At 36.3% G+C, this 19,600-nt stretch overlaps 1 protein-coding gene across 1 annotated transcript in view; it reads left to right on the forward strand.

Annotated features, from left to right (window-relative positions):
* Positions 1 to 19,600, forward strand: part of MAN1A2 (mannosidase alpha class 1A member 2) — a 175,571-nt gene that overhangs the window by 119,474 nt on the left and 36,497 nt on the right. The window contains exon 9 of the mRNA XM_017869826.1: positions 16,045 to 16,160. Within this exon, the coding sequence (XP_017725315.1) occupies positions 16,045 to 16,160 (116 nt within the window). The remainder of the gene's footprint in view (positions 1 to 16,044; positions 16,161 to 19,600) is intronic.

Genomic DNA, 19,600 nt, shown 5'->3' on the forward strand with positions numbered 1-19,600 from the left:
CTTTTTGATGTGCTGCTGGATTCGGTTTGCCAGTATTTTATTGAGGGTTTTTGCATCAGTGTTCATCAGGGATATTGATCTAAAATTCTCTTTTTTTGTTGTGTCTCTGCCAGGTTTTGGTATCAGGATGATGGTGGCTTCATAAAATGAGTTAGGGAGGATTCCCTCTTTTTCTATTGATTGGAATAGTTTCAGAAGGAATGGTACCAGCTCCTCTTTGTACCTCTGGTAGAATTCACCTGTGAATCTATCTGGTCCTGGACTTTTTTTGGTCTATTAATTATTGCCTGAATTTCAGAGCCTGTTATTGGTCTATTCCGAGATTCAGCTTCTTCCTGGTTTTGTCTTAGGGTGTACGTGTGCAGGAATTTGTCCATTTCTTCTAGATTTTCTAGTTTATTTGCGTAGATGTGTTTATAGTGTTCTCTGATGGTAGTTTCTAGTTCTGTGGGATCGGTGGTGATATCCCCTTTATCTTTTTTATTGCGTCTATTTGATTTTTCTCTCATTTCTTTATTAGTCTTGCTAGCAGTCTATCAATTTTGTTGATCTTTTCAAAAAACCAGCTCCTGGATTCATTGATTTCTTTGAAAGGTTTTTGTGTCTCTATGTCTTTCAGTTTTGCTCTGAGCTTAGTTATTTCTTGCCTTCTGCTAGCTTTTGAATTTGTTTGCTCTTGCTTCTCTAGTTCTTTTAATTGTGATGTTAGGGTGTCAATTTTAGATCTTTTCTGCTTTCTCTTGTGGACGGTTAGTGCTATAAATTTCCCTCTACACACTGCTTTAAATGTGTCCCAGAGATTCTGGTACACTTTATCTTTGTTCTCATTGGTTTCAAAGAACATCTTTATTTCTTCCTTCATTTTGTTATCTACCTGATAGTCTTTCAGGAGCGGGTTATTCAGTTTCCATATAGTTGTGCGGTTTTGAGTGAGTTTCTTAATCCTAAGTTCTAATTGGATTGCACTGTGGTCTGAGAGACAGTTTGTTGTGATTTCTCTTCTTTCACATTTGCTAAGGAGTGCTTTACTTCCAACTATGTGGTCAATTTTGGAATATGTGTGATGTAGTGCTGAGAAGAAGGTATATTCTGTGGATTTGGGGTGAAGAGTTCTGTGGATTTCTATTAGGTTTGCTTGGTGCAGAGCTGAGTTCAAGTCCTGGATATCCTTGTTAACCTTCTGTCTCGTTGATCTAATATTGACAGTGGGATGTTAAAATCTCCCAGTATTATTGTGTGTGAGTCTAAGTCTCTTTGTAGGTCTCTAAGGACTTGCTTTATGAATCTGGGTGCTCCTGTATTGGGTGCATATATGTTTAGGAGAGGTAGCTCTTCTTGTTGAATTGATCCCTTTACCATTATGTAATGGCCTTCTTTGTCTCTTCTAATCTTTGTTGGTTTAAAGTCTCTTTTATCAGAGACTAGGATTGCAACCCCTGCATTTTTTTTTTTTTTTTTTTTTTGGTTTTCCATTTGCTTGGTAGATCTTCCTCCATCCCTTTAATTTGTACCTATGTGTGTCTCTGCACATGAGATGGGTCTTGTGAATCTAGCACACCGATGGATCTTGACTCTTTATCCAATTTGCCAGTCTGTGTCTTTTAATTGGGGCATTTAGCCCATTTACATTTAAGGTTAATATTGTTATCTGTGAACTTGATCCTGTCATTATGATGTTCACTGGTTATTTTGCCCACGAATTGGTGTAGTTTCTTCCTAGTGTCAGTGGTCTTTACAATTTGGCATGTTTTTGCAGTGGCTGGTGCTGGTTATTTCTTTCCATGTTTAGTGCTTCCTTCAGTAGCTCTTGTAACGCAGGCCTGGTGGTGCAGAATCTCTGAGCATTTGCTTGTCTGTAAAGGATTTTATTTTTCCTTCACTTAGNCTGGCTTGTAGGGTTTCTGCTGAGAGATCTGCTGTTAGTCTGATGGACTTCCCTTTGCAGGTAACTGGACCTTTCTCTCTGGCTGCCCTTAACCCTTTTTCGTTCATTTCAACTTTGGTGAATCTGACAATAATGTGTCTTGGGGTTGCTCTTCTTGAAGAGTATATTTGTGGTGGTCTCTGTATTTCCTGAATTTGAATGTTGGCCTGCCTTGCTAGGTTGGGGAAGTTCTCCTGGATAATATCCTGAAGAGTGTTTTCAAACTTGGTTCCATTCTCCCCATCACTTTCAGGTATACCAGTCAAATGTAGATTTGGTCTTTTCACATAGTCCCATATTTCTTGGAGGCTTCATTCATTTCTTTTTACTTTTCTTCTCTAACCTTGTCTTCTTGCTTTATTTCATTAATTTCATCTTCAATCACTGATACCCTTTCTTCCACTTGATTGAATCGGTTATTGAAGCTTGTGCTTGCATCACAAAGTTCTCGTTTCATGGTTTTCAGCTCCATCCAGTTATTTAAGGTCTTCTCTACACTGTTTTTTCTATTCAGCCATTTGTCTAATCTTTTTTCAAGGTTTTTAACTTTCTTGCAATAGGTTTGTACATCCTCCTTTAGCTCGGAGAAGTTTGTTACTACCAACCTTCTGAAGCCTCCTTCTGTCAACTTGTCAAAGTCATTCTCCGTCCAGCTTTTTTCCGTTGCTGGTGAGGAGCTGTGATCTTTTGGAGGAGAAGTGGTCTGATTTTTAGAAGTTTCAGCCTTTCTGCTCTGGTTTCTTCCCACCTTTGTGGTTCTATCTACCTTTGGTCTTTGATGTTGGTGACCTACAGATGGAGTTTTGGTGTAGATGACGTTTTTGTTGAGGTTGATGCTATTCCATTCTGTTTGTTAGTTTTCCTTCTAACAGGTCCCTCAGCTGCATTTCTGTTGGAGTTTCTGGAGATCCACTCGAGACCCTGTTTGCCTGGGTATCACCAGCGAAAGCTGCAGAACAGCAAATATTGCAGAACAGCAAATATTGCTGCCTGATCCTTCCTCTAGAAGCTTTGTCCCAGAGGGGAACCTGTCTATTTGAGGTGTCTGTTGGCCCCTACTGGGAGGTGTCTCCCAGTTAGGCTACATGGGGGTTAGGGATCCACTTGAGGAGGCTGTCTGTTCTCAGAGCTCAAACGCCATGCTGGGAGAACCACTGTTCTTTTCAGAGCTGTGAGACAGGGACGTTTAAGTCTGCAAAAGTTGTTTGCTGCCTGTTGTTTAGCTATGCCCTGCCCACAGAGGTGGAGTCTAGAGGCAGTAGGCCTTGTTAAGCTGCAGTGGACTCCTCCCAATTCGAGCTTCCTGGCTGCTTTGTTTACCTAGTCAAGCCTCAGCAAGGGCGGACACCACTCCCCCAGCCAGGCTGCTGCCTCTCAGTTTGATCTCAGACTGCTGCACTAGCAGTGATCAAGGCTCCGAGGGCGTGGGACCCACCAAACCAGGCACAGGAGAGAATCTCCTTGTCTGCTGCTTGCTAAGACCTTGGGCAAAGTGCAGTATTTGGGTGGGAATGTCTGGTTTTTCCAGGGAGTCTATCGTGGCTTCCCTTGGCTAGGAAAGGGAAATCCCCTGACCCCTTGTGCTTCCTAGGTGAGGCAATGCCCCACCCCACTTCAGCTTGCCCTCCCAATAAGATAAACCAGGTACCTCAGTTGGAAATGCAGAAATCACCCATCTTCTGCATTGATCACGCTGGGAGCTGCAGACCAAAGCTGTTCCTATTCGGCCATCTTCAAAACTACCAGCGGTTTTTATATTTTTAAAGGGTTGTTTAAAAAAACAACATAGTTATCAGCAACTCTAACAGTAAAGCAGAGGGATATGCAACAGAGAATGTGTGCTATTTTGCTGTTTTGAAAATAAATTCTGGCTGGGCGCTGTGTCTCACACCTGTAATCCCAGCACTTTGGGAGGCCAAGGCAGGTGGATCATGAGGTCAGGAGGTCAAGACCATCCTGGCTAACATGGTGAAACCCCGTCCCTATTAAAAATACAAAAAATTAGCCAGGCGTGGTGGCGGGCATTTGTAGTCCCAGCTACTCGGGAGGCTGAGGCAGGAGAATGGTGTGAACCCAGGAGGCAGAGCTTGCAGTGAGCTGAGATTGTGCCACTGCACTCCAGCCTGGGCAACAGAGTGAGACTCCTTCTCAAAAAAAAAAAAAAAAAAAAAAATTCTCCCCTATGTTAATCAGTATTTCATTACTGATCTTTCTTGAGTTATAAACTTCTATCTGTACATGTACAGGATATTTGTGTCTGAGTATTTTGTGGTACTTTAAACTCCATATATACAAAGTTGAGTTCAGTATCTTTGCTTTAACACTTTCTCCTCTTAATTTCTTATTTCACCCACATTCTACATAGTCTTCCTGGCCTGTGCCAAAAACCTGACAGTCTGACCAGATACTAGTCCACTGTTTCTACGTTGTTAGTAACACATAAATCTATTTCTTTGTTTCTTATTATCCTTAGTTAATTTAGACCTTCCGTTCAATATTACCCCTTATCAGTTCAACCTTGTTGCTTCTTGTATAATCTAATAATTTTCTTCCCATGCTTAAAATGCATTTGATATATTAGGACTTGGGTGTAGGCTGAAGCCAGAATGTGGGGGATTAAGGAGCAAGTAGATTATGAAAAAGAAGCAACGTTTAAGTTCAGACTCTTGAGAGAGGAGCAGAATGGAATTGTGCATTCAAGTATTTCTATAAGATACATTCTTATTACAGTCAACTGAGTGGTATGAAATATTTTATGTGGAAAATTTAAAAGCTCTAGGCACAAAGATAACATTTATAGAATATTTATAAACTCCAAAAGGGAATCTTTAAATCAAGGTTTTATGCATTTTCTGATAATCTACATTAATGAGATCTTATTAGTTTTAAAATTATCTTCATAATGGATATTTAATGCAAATAATTGTAGTACAATTTTAGTAATGGGGATTAGTAAAGTGTTTAAAAATGCGTACATGGAAATTGTATTAAAACTTGAAAGAATTAGTACTTCAGATATCATTTAATACATTCATTCAGCATGTATGATTGTATAAAGAATCATTGTATAACTACAGTTGACCCTTGAACAACACAGGGGGGTTAGAGTCACCAACCCCTTGTTTTTGTTGAACTTGTATTTGGTATAATGCTAGGTATTAGTATTTATTCCATAATCTATTATTTGTTTTCATAAACTCAAAAGAGTGAGAGTATAAAATGCATTTGTTTTTTAAAGAAATACAGTCCAGTTGATTTTTTTTTTTTTGAGATGAAGTCTGACTCTATCAGCAGGCTGGAGTGCAGTGGTGTGATCTCAGCTCACTGCAGCTTCCACCTCCTGAGTTCAAGTGATTTCCCTGCCTCAGCCTCCCGAGTAGCTGGGACTACATGTGTGCGCCACCACGCCTGGCTAATTTTTTTGCATTTTAGTAGAGACGGGGTTTCACCATGTTGGCCAGGATGGTCTCGATCTGCTGACCTTGTGATCCACCTTCCTCGGCCTCCCAAGGTGCTGGAATTACAGGTGTGAGCCATTGTGCCTAGCCCCGATCCAGTTGATTTAGAAAAAACAAAAAGTACCTTCAAAGTTATGATAATTGAAATGTTACTTATACTGGAAAATAGAAATTTAGCTGTTTGCTATAATTGTGTATAAGCATACATTACTATCAGAATTGTGCTAGGTACTGTAGGGCATTTAAAGAAGCTTAAGCCAGTGAAATTAGTGTCTGCTGGGAAGTTGCAAATAGTTTACCAGAGAGTTAATTTTCTTTAATTCATGTTTCTTAGAATATTAAGTAAGACTTTTCAGATTCATTATCTGATTTTTTTTCTGATCTATCTGTTTTAAAGTAGATGTATTAAAATCTTTTATCAGATGTATTAACCATCTTTTTATATTGGCTCAATTTCTCATGTAGATTTTATCGTTTGCTTTATAGATTTTCTTTGTTTGCCTTAGACACAAAATGATAGCTAATTTTTACAAACTTCTAAAAGATTGCTCCATTATTTGCTTTTTAAAAAAGCTATTTATTTTAAAAAAAAAAATACAGTGAATTCTCTGTTTGTATAGTTGAATTTCTTAGCAGTTCTTTCCTTATTTTAGTTTTTCTTATGGGCACTGGAATTTTCATTTGCAAGCTTATCTTGAGTCAGAGCTTCATAAGATGTATATTTCTCTCACGACTCCCCTCACTAACTCTTCCCTACTTTTAGTTTTATTATTACTTTCACAGGTTCGTCAGTTCAGAACTTAGTAGTTTTTATACTGGAATCACAGTTCTCTCTTCTCTTGAAGACATTACACATTCCCAAAATATATAACAATTTATCCTAGGTCTTGTGCAGCTGTTTCTGCTGCTTCCTTGTAGTTTAGGAAAATAACTTTTTTTGAGTTATTTTTTTGAGATGGAGCCTCGCCCTGCTGCCCAGGCTGGAGTGCTGTGGCCGGATCTCAGCTCACTGCAAGCTCCGCCTCCCGGGTTCACACCATTCTCCTGCCTCAGCCTCCCGAGTAGCTGAGACTACAGGCGCCCGCCACCTTGCCCGGCTAATTTTTTGTATTTTTTAGTAGAGACGGGGTTTCACCATGTTAGCCAGGATGGTCTCGATCTCCTGACCTCGTGATCCGCCCGTCTCGTCCTCCCAAAGTGCTGGGATTACAGGCTTGAGCCACCGCGCCCGACCAGGAAAATAACTTTTTATAACCAGAGTCTCCAGCACGACTGAGTGCTTTGAATGCTTTTCCTACCTTGGAGGAAATGAACTCCTAGATGTCTTTGTTTACTTCATTTTCAAGAAATAGAAACTTCTGCCTTTGACACTATGAATTTCTTTGTATTTCTTCTTGACTGCAGATGTTACTTTGTTTTGAATATGGTTACATATTTTAATATTTAGTCTTTTATTATTGGTATGTGTTTCAGGTATGGGGTGGGATTTTGCATGAACTTTTAAGAGCGTCTTGACAAAGAATCATTATATAACTACAGTTGACCCTTGAACAACACAGGGGGGTTAGAGTTACCAACCCGTTGTGTAATTAAAACTTCACATATGACTTTTGACTCCTCCAAAAGTTAACTACTAATAGCCTATTGTTGACCCAGAAGTCTTATCAATAACATAGTCAACTAGTACATATTTTGTATATTTATTATATACTGTATCCTTAAAGTAAGCCAGAGAAAATAAAATGTCATGAGGAAAATCATAAGGAAGAGAAAATGCATGCACAGTACTCTACTTTATTTATTGATGCTGTAAATTTATGTTGTCTGTTTCCAAGATGACTAATCTGTCTGAAATGGTGGCAACCACAGTGGCAAACCTCAATCTATGGTACAAATCAAGCAGTTCAACTTTTTCTTGTAATATCATGACTTTTCTTTGCTTCTTTGGAGCACTTTCAGATTGCTAGTGGCACTTCATATGGGTTCCATGGTGTTATTCAAGGTTTAGACTACTGTGCCGAACACAATGAAAAATACACAAGAACCACGAGAAATCACTTTTTACTGCAATACACAATTTACTGAAGACACGGAGATGATTAGTGTCACAGGTTGTTTTAAGTGGATATTTATAACCCTTGAGCTCACTGCATGGCAACGAGAGGTGTCTGTGAAATTATTACAGTAGTAAAGTATGTACTACAATTAATCTTATACATTTATGATTTAATACTGCATCTTTACATTTGTTTACATTTCTCTTGACTATCAATGGCACCATGTTTGTCTGTGTATATGTAAGTTCTGATACATTTTAACTTTTTATAATAGATTTCATGATACTAAATGGTAAAATAGACTAGTATCTACACATCTGTTATTCATTCGTGACACATTCAACTCTTTCTTAATATTTTATCTATTTCTAGGCCTTGTGACTTTTCTGAGTTTTTCCACATTGTTGCACATCTTAAAGATCATTTCAATATATTTATTTTTAAAAATTCACATATAGTGGACCCAGGCAGTTCAAATCTGTGTTCAAGGATAAATGTTTTTTGATTTTAAAAGGTTTTCTGTGCAACACATTTTAAAAGGTTTTCTATGTAAAATCATCTTGAATAACAAAGTGGTTATAAACTTACAAGTTCCATACCATAAAGAAATACAGAAATTAAACCAAGATTCCTTTAGCTTCCATGTGCTTTGGTTTTTAATTGTGATAGGAAAACAATGGGAGCAGATTATGAGACAGAGGAATAAGGAGTTAAACATGTATAGTATTAACTAATTGCAGTTATCAAAGAAGTAGTGAACTTGATAAAGTTATAGTAGTACTTCTGCTTCATGGAAGAAGATTGCACTATAACATCACCACTGTGGCCAGTCATCTTTCTTGAGACCATAATGAAATGAAAGTAGAGAAATATTTATAGATAGGCATAAAGTCATACTAATAAAAAGATTTGAAGGCAAGGGGGAGGTAATAATGGACAATATATTTCAACAAATTTGCAGAACATAGATGGCTGGGAATGGCTACAGAGGGACTACAGGAAAGGTAACTGATGGAATCCCAGAGAGATTTTGGGTTCATAAACAATCAATACAAATAAACAAATATATGAAAAGTACAACAAAAACCAGATATTTATTCAAGGTCATTATATGGAACAGGGACTCTACCTGAAATCCTTATGTGCCACCTCCATCCCTGGTATTTACCACTAGGAATAACTATACAGCTCTCTCTTTTTAAAAATCTCATGATTTCATTGAGGGAAGTTAAAGCTTTCAACATGGATGTTTGTTTCACAAAATAAAGTCTCCCTTCATTCTGAAATTTAACCAGGTCCACAGTCCCACAGTATCCATTCCTGATTCTGAAACAAAGCCTACCAGTTAGCCCATCCTTCGTCAAAGCATTCTACATAGAAAGCATCCAGTCAGTATCCCCACTCAGGATAGAATTAGTGACAATTAGGTCTACTCCGTGGAGGAATAGCTGCTATTCAATAGAGGAAACCCACATTAGCTACCCAGAACTTTATTCTTAAGCATAGATAATTAAATAATGGTTGACTACTACAGTGGGATATCATACAGAAATGCAAATAAATGATACACAGTTACATATAACAACATGGTTGAATCTTGAACTATAGAAGCTGGACGTGAGAATACAGTTACATTTAATTAATATATTACATATACCAATAGGCAAAATAAGCTCATAGTAATTGGGAGAGGGTATCAGATGGTAAATGTATTAAAAATTCCAAGAAGTAGTTACCCCAAAAGTTAAGATATTGGTTACTTTTTTGGTGGGTGGGAATTATGATTTTGTGGGATACATGGAAGGTATTGTTCTGACTGTGGGTTATACAAATGTTCTGTATAATAAGGAGAACATTTCTGTTTTATATGCTTTTCTGTATACATGTTAAATTTCACAGTAAAAAATATTTATAGTCAAAAAAGGGATCCCACAGGAGACAGACAATTCTATAAACATTTTTAATTCTCCGTTTGAGTCAAATAACTTGGAGGAGGTATATTCATAGAATAAAAATAGGATACTGTGAAAAGGAAGCAATTAGAGAATGAAAAAAGTTCAGATTAAAAGTATGATTGCTGACATTAAAGCTTCAGTGACGAGACTAAAGATAAAATTGATTTAATAAAGTTCCTGGAATATACAGGAAGACTAAAAGACTAAAATTTGAGAGAAGAGAATAATAGAAACTCAGTCCAGGAGGTTCAATTTCCAATTAATGAGCATTTCAGAGGAAATAACTGAAAAAGTGGAATACAGAAAATATCAAAGAAATAGAAAGTTTTTTTCTCAGAGCTGAAAAATACTGATCTTTAGTCTGAAAAGTGCCTAGCACAATGACTGTCAGAACAAACAAATAAAAAAAGACTGTACCTAAATTTAATCAATGTTTAAGTGAAGATTATCAACCTTGGAGAAGAGACCTGAGTGTGAGGAAGTAAGATTGGGAACATATTAAGCCTATTAAAAAATAACATCAGATTTCTTATCAATTATACTGGATGTTAGAAGGTATTGGAATGGTACTTTCAAGAAGCTCTGGGGGAAAATTATTTCCATCCTTGAATTTGATACCCATATGAAATAAAATTAAATGAGAGAGCATAACAATGACATTTTCAGATGAAAAGGTTTACATCCCACACACTCTTTTGTGGGAAGTTATTTCAGAATGTGATTCAGTAAAACAGGTATAGACAAAGATATAGGACTGAAGAAGCAATAGGCATAACTCTGGAAAGCAAGAAAAGAGAAGTGACAAGATGACAGCTGTGGAGTATGCCTAGTAAATGACCAGATTGGGAGGAAGGTCTCTAGGGTAGTAAGGAGCGAGGGGTGACTCAGTATAAGTAACATGGTTGATAGGCTAGGATACAATAAATGATTAGGGAAAGTGATGGGACACAATAGGAAACCAGTTAGAAAATCTGGAGAAAACGAAAAGCTATACAAGAAAGTCATAGTTAAAACATAAGGACAACCAAAATGCAGCATGATTTTACACAGTTGATGTCTAAGAAAAGACTGGGCCGCTGATAAGATGGTAATGTCACTGAATGAGTGAATACATTTTGACTTAACCGCAAAATTGAGGTTGTAATATTGATGGGAATATTTTGTCATAGTTGTTTTGATACATAAATGTTTTAAAATAGTTCCTCTTCAAATGTAAAATCACTGCTCTCTTGTACATTACCAAAAAATGTGCCCAAAAGGTACCACTAACCTTTACCCCATCCCAAATGCCCATTAAGTATAAGGAACTCTCCCTATCTCTTCATTTCGGTATTTTAATATTTTACAAGTTATATGTTAACTTTTATGATTTTTTGTGATTATAAAATGTGTCAATTTGTTAGAATTAATTTGGCTTCTAACTATATTATATAAATCCATCATTATAAACTTATTAAATGTAAGTATGATAAGTATGGAAAGCTATTCAAAATTTAATTGTGAATTTCTTGTGCTATCTGAAATGTAGAGTAAGACATCTTATTATTGCCCTGTCTTCTACTCCTCCAAGTGACTTCTATAATACCCGGCCACTTAATCTTTGATACTCAGGAAGCTTTCATAAAGCAGAGGTGTCCTTTTAGATATTTATATGCAAAATAAAGAATATCATTAAACTAATCTTAGTTGAAAGCAAATGGCTTTTTTTATTTTTTTTTTTTTTCTTGAGACAGAGTCTCACTTTATTGCCCATACTAGAGTGCAGTGTTGCAGTCTCGGCTCACTGCAACCTCTGCCTCCCGGATTCAAGGTATTCTCATGCCTCAGCCTCCCGAGTGGCTGGGATTACAGGCATGCACCACCATGCCTGGCTAATTTTTGTATTTTTAGTAGAGATGGGGTTTCACCATGTTGGCCAGGCTGGTCTGGAACCCCTGACCTCAAGTGATCCTATCACCTCAGCCTCCCAAAGTGCTGGGATTACAGGTGTGAGCCACCACACCTGGCTGCAAATGGCCATTTTATGTAAATTTGAAAACCTGGCAAAACAAATTTATGGTGATAATAGAAATTAGAAAAAAATGGTATCATTTGGTATTGACTGTGAAGGCCACATTAGGAAAACTTTTATGATGCCAGAAATGTTCTATAGTTTTATCTTAGTAGTGGCTTTGTTGGTATATACATGTGTAGACATCAAAATTATATACTTAGCATTAAATAAAAAAAAAGAAGTGAGAAGTAATAGCATTTGAGATGAGGTGAAAGTGAATTATGGGAGTATTAGCAGACATATTGCCTAAGGTGAATGATAGCTCTTTTCCCCCATTTGTTACTTTCTACAACAAAAGATGGTTTTTGATTATATAAGTTACAGGTATTTAGATAATTATAAGTGTCTAAAGTTAAAATTGAAGGTCTCCTTCCTTAGAGCATTGCTTGAGTCCAGGAGTTTGAGATAAAATCTTTTCTATGTATACACCAACATTCTTTAAACACACATTTTGAGAAGTATCAAACTATATATATAATTCTGAAACTTGCTCCACCTCCACAACTCAACAGCATATAATAGATATCTTTTAGTGTCAGATTATAGACTCACCCTTATTCTCTTTAATGATTGTGCAATCCTCCATAATATGTTTATATCGTAACTTAGCCTTCTCCCTAAACATTTCAGGTTATCTTTAGTTTTTTACTAATGAAAATAATTCTGATTACCTTTTTTTACGTCTATATTTGTATATTTCTGCAAATATTGTTATAGGATAATTCCAGAATTACAATTCCTAGGTTAAATTTTGTTAGCTACCGCAAAATTGTCCTTCAATTTCAGCAACTGGGAACGATAATCTTGCCAACATTGGATATTACAAATCTTTTAAAATGTTTGCTGATCTAATAGACAAAGATGGAATCTCACTGTTTTAATTTGCCTTTCTCTGATCACTAGTGAAATTGGGCATTCTTTCTTATGTTAATTATCAATTGATGTTTCTTTTTTTGTTAATTGTGTGTACTCTATTGTAATTTTCCTTATTTGTCAGGAGTCGTCGTTTATGAGAGTAATCCTTTTCTTATTATGTATGTTGCAAATTTCTTCTCCAATTTCTTGTCTTTGAGATTTATTTGTCTTTTAGCTTTACCTTATGAAGCTATCCATTTTTCCTTTATGACTCCTTCATTTTGTATTTTCTTAAGATCATTTACTTAGGAAGACCAGATATATTCTTATATTTTGTTCTGGAAACTTACTCTTTTGCATTTTACTTTTAAATCATTAATCATCCACAAATGTATTTCGTGAGCTAAATATATGAATATTAGTAAGCTTTTTTCCCCAAAATGGATAGCCAGTTTTTGCCATAAACCACTGAATAATCTATCTTTTCCTCACCAATTTAAAAACCAGGGATAGTACTATATGAATGAATGAGGGTTATAAGAATGTACTTTTTTTTTTTAAATGCAGAGAGGAGGATGTCAGTTTTGAAGCAGTGGTCAACGATATAGGACAGGGTTTGTAGAAAGTCAAGGATAAAAGAGTGTGGTTGCCTTGGTTGCTGCTGTGGTGTTCAACTGGATAGGTTTAAAAGTATAGGTGGGATGAAGTAAGAGTATATCTAGGACAGACAAATATAGGCACACCCATATGTTTATATGCTTAGCTCTATGCTTTGCTTTACTGCTCTTCACAGATATTGCAGGGTTGGTGTGTGTGTTTGCAGATTACAGATCTGTGATAACCCTGTGCTGAGCAAATCCGTCAGCATCGTTTTTTGGACAGCATGTGTTTGCTTTGTGTCTCTGGGTCACATTTTGGTAATTCTTGCAATATTTCAAATTTTTTCCTTAGTATTATGTCTGTTATAGTGATCTGTAATCAGTGATCTTTGATATTAATATTGTAATTGTTTTGGGCAGCATGAACAGCACCCATAGAAAATGACAAACTTAATAAATTATGTTGTGTATGTTCTGACTGCTCGACCAACTGGCCATTTCCCTGTCTCTCTCCTTTGGCCTCCCTGTTCTTTGAAACAACAATATTAATATAAGGCCAATTAATAACCCTACAATGTACACCTAGTACGCATCAATATTAATCCTTCAATGGCCTCTAACTATTCCGAGTAAAAGAGTCATATGTCTCTCACTTTACGTCAAAAGCTAGATATAATTAAGCTTAGTGAGGAAGGCATATCAAAAGCCGAGAGAGTCCAAAGGCTAAGCCTCTTGCACCAGTTAGGCAGATTGTGAAAGGAAAGGAAAAGTTCTTGAAGGAAATTAAAAGTGCTATGCCAGTGAGCACATGAATAATGAGGAAACAAAATGGCCATATTGCAGACATGGGAAAAGTCTGAATGGTCTGGGTAGAAGATCAAACCATCTACAACATTCCCTGAATCCAAAACCTCATCCAGAGCAAGGCCCTAACTCTCTTCAATTCTGTGAATGCTAAGAGAGGTGAGGAAGCATCAGGAGAAGAGTTTGAAGCTTACAGAGGTTGGTTTATGAAGTTTAAAGAAGGAAGCTGCCTCCAAAACATAAAAGTGACAGGTGAGGCAGCAAGTGCTTATGTAAAAACTGCAGCACGTGATCCTGAAGATCTAACTAAATTAATTGATGAAGGCGGCTACAATAAACAACAGATTTTCAATGTAGATGAAACAGGTTTCTACTGGAAGAAGATGCCATCTCATAGCTAAAGAGAAGTCAGTGCTTGGCGTTCAAGGACAGGCTAATGTTGGGGGCTAATGCAGCTGTTGATTTTAAGTTGAAGCCAGTGCTCATTTACCATTCTGAAAATCCTAGGGCCTTTAAGAATTTTGCTGCATCTACTCCCTGTGTGGTCTGTAATGGAACAACAAAGTTCAGATGAGAGCACATCTGTTGATGGCAGAGTTTACTGAATATTTTAAGTCCACTGTTGGGAACTGCTAAGCAAAAAAGATCTCTTTCAAAATATTGCTGCTCATTGACAGTGCACCTGGTCACCCATTTTCTGTGGTGAAGGTGCCCAAGGATATTAATGTTGGTTTCATGCCTGCTAACAACATCCATTTTGCAGCCCATGGGTCAAAGAATGAGTAAGACTCTCAAGTCTTGTTATTTAAGGATTGCATTTTGTAAGGCTATAGCTGCCATGGATAGTGATTCTTCTGACAGATCTCAGCAAAGTAAATGGAAAACCTTCTGGAAAGGAGTCACTATTCTAGATACCATTAAGAACATTTGTGGTTCATGGGAGGAGGTCAAAGTATCAACATTAACAGGAGTTTGGAAGAATTTGATTCCAGTCCTCATGGGTGATTTTGAGGGGTTCAAGCTTAAGTGGAGGAAGTAACTGTAGATGTGGTGGAAATAGCAAGAGAACTAGAATTAGAAGTGGAGCCTGAAGATGGGACCGAATTATTGTAGTCTTATGATAAGACTTGAACGGATGAGGAGTTGCTTCTTACAGATGAGCAAAGAAAGTGGTCTTGAGATAGAATCTACTCTTGGTGAAGATGCTATGAAACATTGTCAAAATGACAATAAGGATTTAGAATACTACGTAAACTTAGTTGTTAAGGGCTAGTTGTTAGGGGAGTTTCAGGATTCATGAGAGTAGGATCCAAGTTTGAAGAATTTTGCTGGGACAAACTGCTGTAAACAGCAATCACATGCTACAGAGAGGATCTTTTTGTCTTACACGAACTGAGAACAGGAAGAATCACAATCAATACAGCAGACTTTATTGTTGTCTTCAATTTTAAGACATGACCCAGCGCACCCCAGCCTTACAGCAGGCCACCACCCTGATTGAGTCAGTTCAGCGCATCACAAGGCAAGACCCTCCACCAGCAAAAGAATGTGACTTGCTGAAAGCATCAGATGATCATTTGCATTTTAGCAATAAAGTATTTTAAAATTAAGATATGAACATTGTTTGTTTAAACACAATGCTGTCAGCACAACTTTTATACCTACTGGGAAACCAAAAAGTTTCTGTGACTCACTTTGTTGCAATATTTGCTACATTGCAGTAGTCTGTAAACAAACTTTCTGTATCTCTGAGGTATGCCTGTGTGTACTAAAATTTGTATAAATAGTAATCAAGGGTAGGAAGTCAACAGCTATTTATGTTATGCAAGGTGATACTATAAAGGAATTCTTGGGTGTTTTTTCTTTTTGTAGTTGTATTTTAATTTATTATCTTTGGCTTAGGAATTACCATTAACCATTGTATAGGAACATGTCTTAAGAGTAAGCTCTTCTTGCTTAACATCAGATTTAAGTCGAGCTTTCATATTTAGTCATAACTTATTTATTTAAAGCTATTAATATATAAAAGGTAATTATCAATTCTGGAAAAGTTTGGCTCTATGACAGTGTACAAACTAATTCAAGAAAAAGACTACTAAGTACGTGAATCACCACATCCAGAGAAAAAAGATTTTCTAGAAAATTCGGTACACATATAGAGGAAAGTGATTATGTGTACGCTTATGGGACTAAACTTGAAGTGTGTTGGAAATGGGCTTGTCAGTGTGATTTTAAAATTATTGACCTGTAACAGAGTCATTATAATTGAAAATATTGCTTTATTTGTCTTGTCTTCCCTTGCCTTTACCTCTATCCTTCTGTTTTCTCCTTTGTTACAGACCATACATCTGTCGGCGGTCTGGGAGACAGTTTTTATGAATACTTACTGAAAGCGTGGTTGATGTCAGATAAAACAGACCATGAGGCAAGAAAGATGTATGATGATGCTATTGAGGTGATTATTTCCAGAACATTTTTCTGCTTAACAGATTGAACGTACAGTGTATTTGGTAGTGACTAGATGACTATCTTATAACCATTTTGTTATAGACATTCAGTAAATATGTATAAGCATTTTATTATATGCATTCACTATAGAGTTTGCTACTATTTTAATAGAAAAGCCTCATATTAAGTCTTCTTTTATTTGTGGCATTTTAAAGACATTTTTGAAGAAAGAATTTATTGTAGGCCGGGTGCAGTGGCTCACACCTGTAATCTCAGCACTTTGGGAGGCCGGGGTAGGCAGATTATTTGAGGTCGGGAGTTCAAGACCAGCCTGGCCAACGTGGTGAAAACCCATCTCTGCTTAAAATACAAAAATCAGCTGGGCATGGTGGTGCATGCCTGTAGTCCCAGCTACTTGGGAGGCTGCGGCGGTAGAATCACTTGAACCTGGGAGGTGGAGGTTGCAGTGAGCTGAGGTCTCATCATTGCACTCCAGTCTGGGTGACAGAGCGAGACTCTGTGTCAACAATAAATAAAATAAAATAAGAATTTATTTTAGTGTATTCATGAAAATTGATTTTATTTACTTTTAGTTAATGTTTGCAGAGACTGGAAAACTTCTGACTTTGTATACATTTTCATAAACATTTTTTCTTTCAAATGACCCCTTTGAATTTATACATTGAGAGCCTTATGGGTAAATACTTAACTAATGACAACACACGTATATAGTATTTTCTACGTGCCAGGCACTGTTCTAACCCTTCTTACATGTATGAGATCATTTAATCATTATCACCATTTTACACATGAGGACCTTAAGGAACAATGAAGTTAAAGTAACTTGCTGAAGGTTGCGTAGCTGGTAATTGATGGGGCCTGGAACTGAACAATCTGGCTGCTGAGCCAGTGCTTTTAACCACTGTCTTATATTGTTTCATATTTAAATGACTTCATACCATGATATTGTGACAGTTTATAATTGGAACAAGATTCATTCTAGGAAGAATTTATATGGAGTATTTATAAGAAAAAACTGAAATGGAAAAGTAAGTTAAAAGTGTGTTAAGTAAGAGTGTTTAGCAGTGTTTAGCAGGTTATTAACTGATTTTAATTACTTTTTAAAAGTTGTGTATTTTGTATATAACAACACTGTGCTGATGTAGTCAGTAATTAGTTGTCAGAGTTCTAATTTTGTTTGGTTTGTCTTTTCATTAAACCAAGAATCTTATCCATTTTATATCCCTACTCTTTAGGCACCTAATTTGCTATAATTGTTTTTAAAAAATGTGCAGGAGTTGAACTTAATATGTGGCTCACGGTGTTTTGCCCATTATAGGTACTCAACAAGTGTTTGTTGAGATATTGTGTTAAATAATAAATTGAACTAAAGGTACAACCAAGAATATAAATTTTAGTAGGAGAACTTTATTCTCTTTTATTAAAATTTAAACCTAGAAAGTTTTATGATCCAGATAGGTTATTATCTGGGAAGAATTTAATATTCTTAGAACCATATTGTTAAAAATAGCTCTTAGTAATTCCCACTAGACTGTGGCCTCCTTTGAGGGCAGAGACTAATTTGCTTATCATTATCTCAGCATCTAGCACGTTACTTGAAACATAGTAAGTATTCAATAGTATTTGATAAATGCATGAATATATTTAATATTATATTTGAGAAAATGTGGTGTATCATATACCATAATAAATTAATTTTGCTGTTTTCTTGTAATTTTCTTTAAAACTATTTTGACTTTTGCTTAATTTTTTCCAAAGGAAAAAAATTATATTTGTCATTGCTTTTTAAATTGTACATGCTTTGAAAGCATGATAACTGTTTTGAAAGTTAACCTTATAAATTCACACTATTTTTCATGAATCATCTGCTATATGTTGTGTATTCTGTAAATATTTCTGTACTTGCTTTCTTTTCCCTGTTTTTATTAGTTTTATTAGTTATTAAGTCAAGAATAGGTACCTAATAAATGTTTTTTAATAGTTGGTCAGCTGTCACTTTGAGACATGATCTCAAGTATGCAGTCTTTGCAGTGTTATTTTCAAAAATTATTGTTAGAGTATTGTAAAATAAATGACATATGGAATGTATGAAAGAGATAGGAATGACCACTTAAGACTCATTCTGATTTGAAATACGTTATTTTTAAACTTTGTCTTTCTGAGCTATTTTACTTAAATTATTCCATACCCATCCTACCTTACCGTGTTCTCACAGATATCCATATCCCTGGTTTCTACTTTCTTTTAAAATTATTGGCTAAAAAAACTCTAATGAACTGCCTTTTACTTTAGTTCTAGTAAGTCCATGTGGATATACTTGGATATCTTTTAATTTTAATATGGTAAGATTTATGTTATAATGAACAGAAATGACAAAATGACAAACATATGAATACCATCCTTTAGGCATTTTTGGAATACCTTTTATGTGGAAAACATGCTAGTATCATGAGGTTCAGAAACATGAAAAATACCACCCCATACTCAAAAAACTTTACTTGTGCTTCAGAGTGCTATGGTTAAAACAATGACAAAAACTTATTACTTAATAATTAAACATGTATTGAGTGCACACTACATTATATGCCTTCTGGAATATAGGTGATCAGTAAGACATAGTCACTCCAGTTCTGTAAAACTGACATTATTTATTTATTTATTTATTTATTTTTGAGACGGAGTCTCGCTCTGTTGCCCAGGCTGGAGTGCAGTGGCCAGATCTCAGCTCACTGCAAGCTCCGCCTCCCGGGTTTACGCCGTTCTCCTGCCTCAGCTTCCCAAGTAGCTGGGACTACAGGCGCCCGCCACCTCGCCTGGCTAGTTTTTTGTATTTTTTTTAGTAGAGACGGGTTTTCACCGTGTTAGCCAGGATGGTCTCGATCTCCTGACCTCGTGATTCGCCCGTCTTGGCCTCCCAAAGTGCTGGGATTACAGGCTTGAGCCACCGCACCCGGCCTAAACTCACATTATTATTACAGAGAATATAGAGTAAAATTTTCCAAGCCTGATTGTTATTAAACTTGTCAGCAAACAACTGACAATAAAAATATTCCTTTTTGTCAGAAAGAAAAGTTAACCACTAATCATACATAATAGTTTCTACTAAAGAAAACTGAGTTAATGGCCATTGCTTATACTTTTCCATAGAAATACCTCTAAAGGTAGAAAATAGCTCATCTCAGCAAAGTCTAAGAACATGTTCCAAAGGAGCAAAGCTCTTGAAAATCTCATTTTAAAAATGAAATGTGATTGTTATACTCTGATATACTCAAGTTTAGTATAGACTGTTTCTCTCACCATTCCCACATCTTTTGAGTAAAATTTATATTCCAGGAAGATAGACAATGTTTATAATATGGCTTCTCTTATCCATGACAACGCATCCAAAACAAATGCATAAGTCTGAGAAGTAAGGGACTAAAGATA

Source organism: Rhinopithecus bieti, unplaced genomic scaffold (assembly GCF_001698545.2).
Source record: "Rhinopithecus bieti isolate Rb0 unplaced genomic scaffold, ASM169854v2 scaffold_3040, whole genome shotgun sequence".
In the NCBI taxonomy this organism is placed as follows: Eukaryota; Metazoa; Chordata; class Mammalia; order Primates; family Cercopithecidae; genus Rhinopithecus; species Rhinopithecus bieti.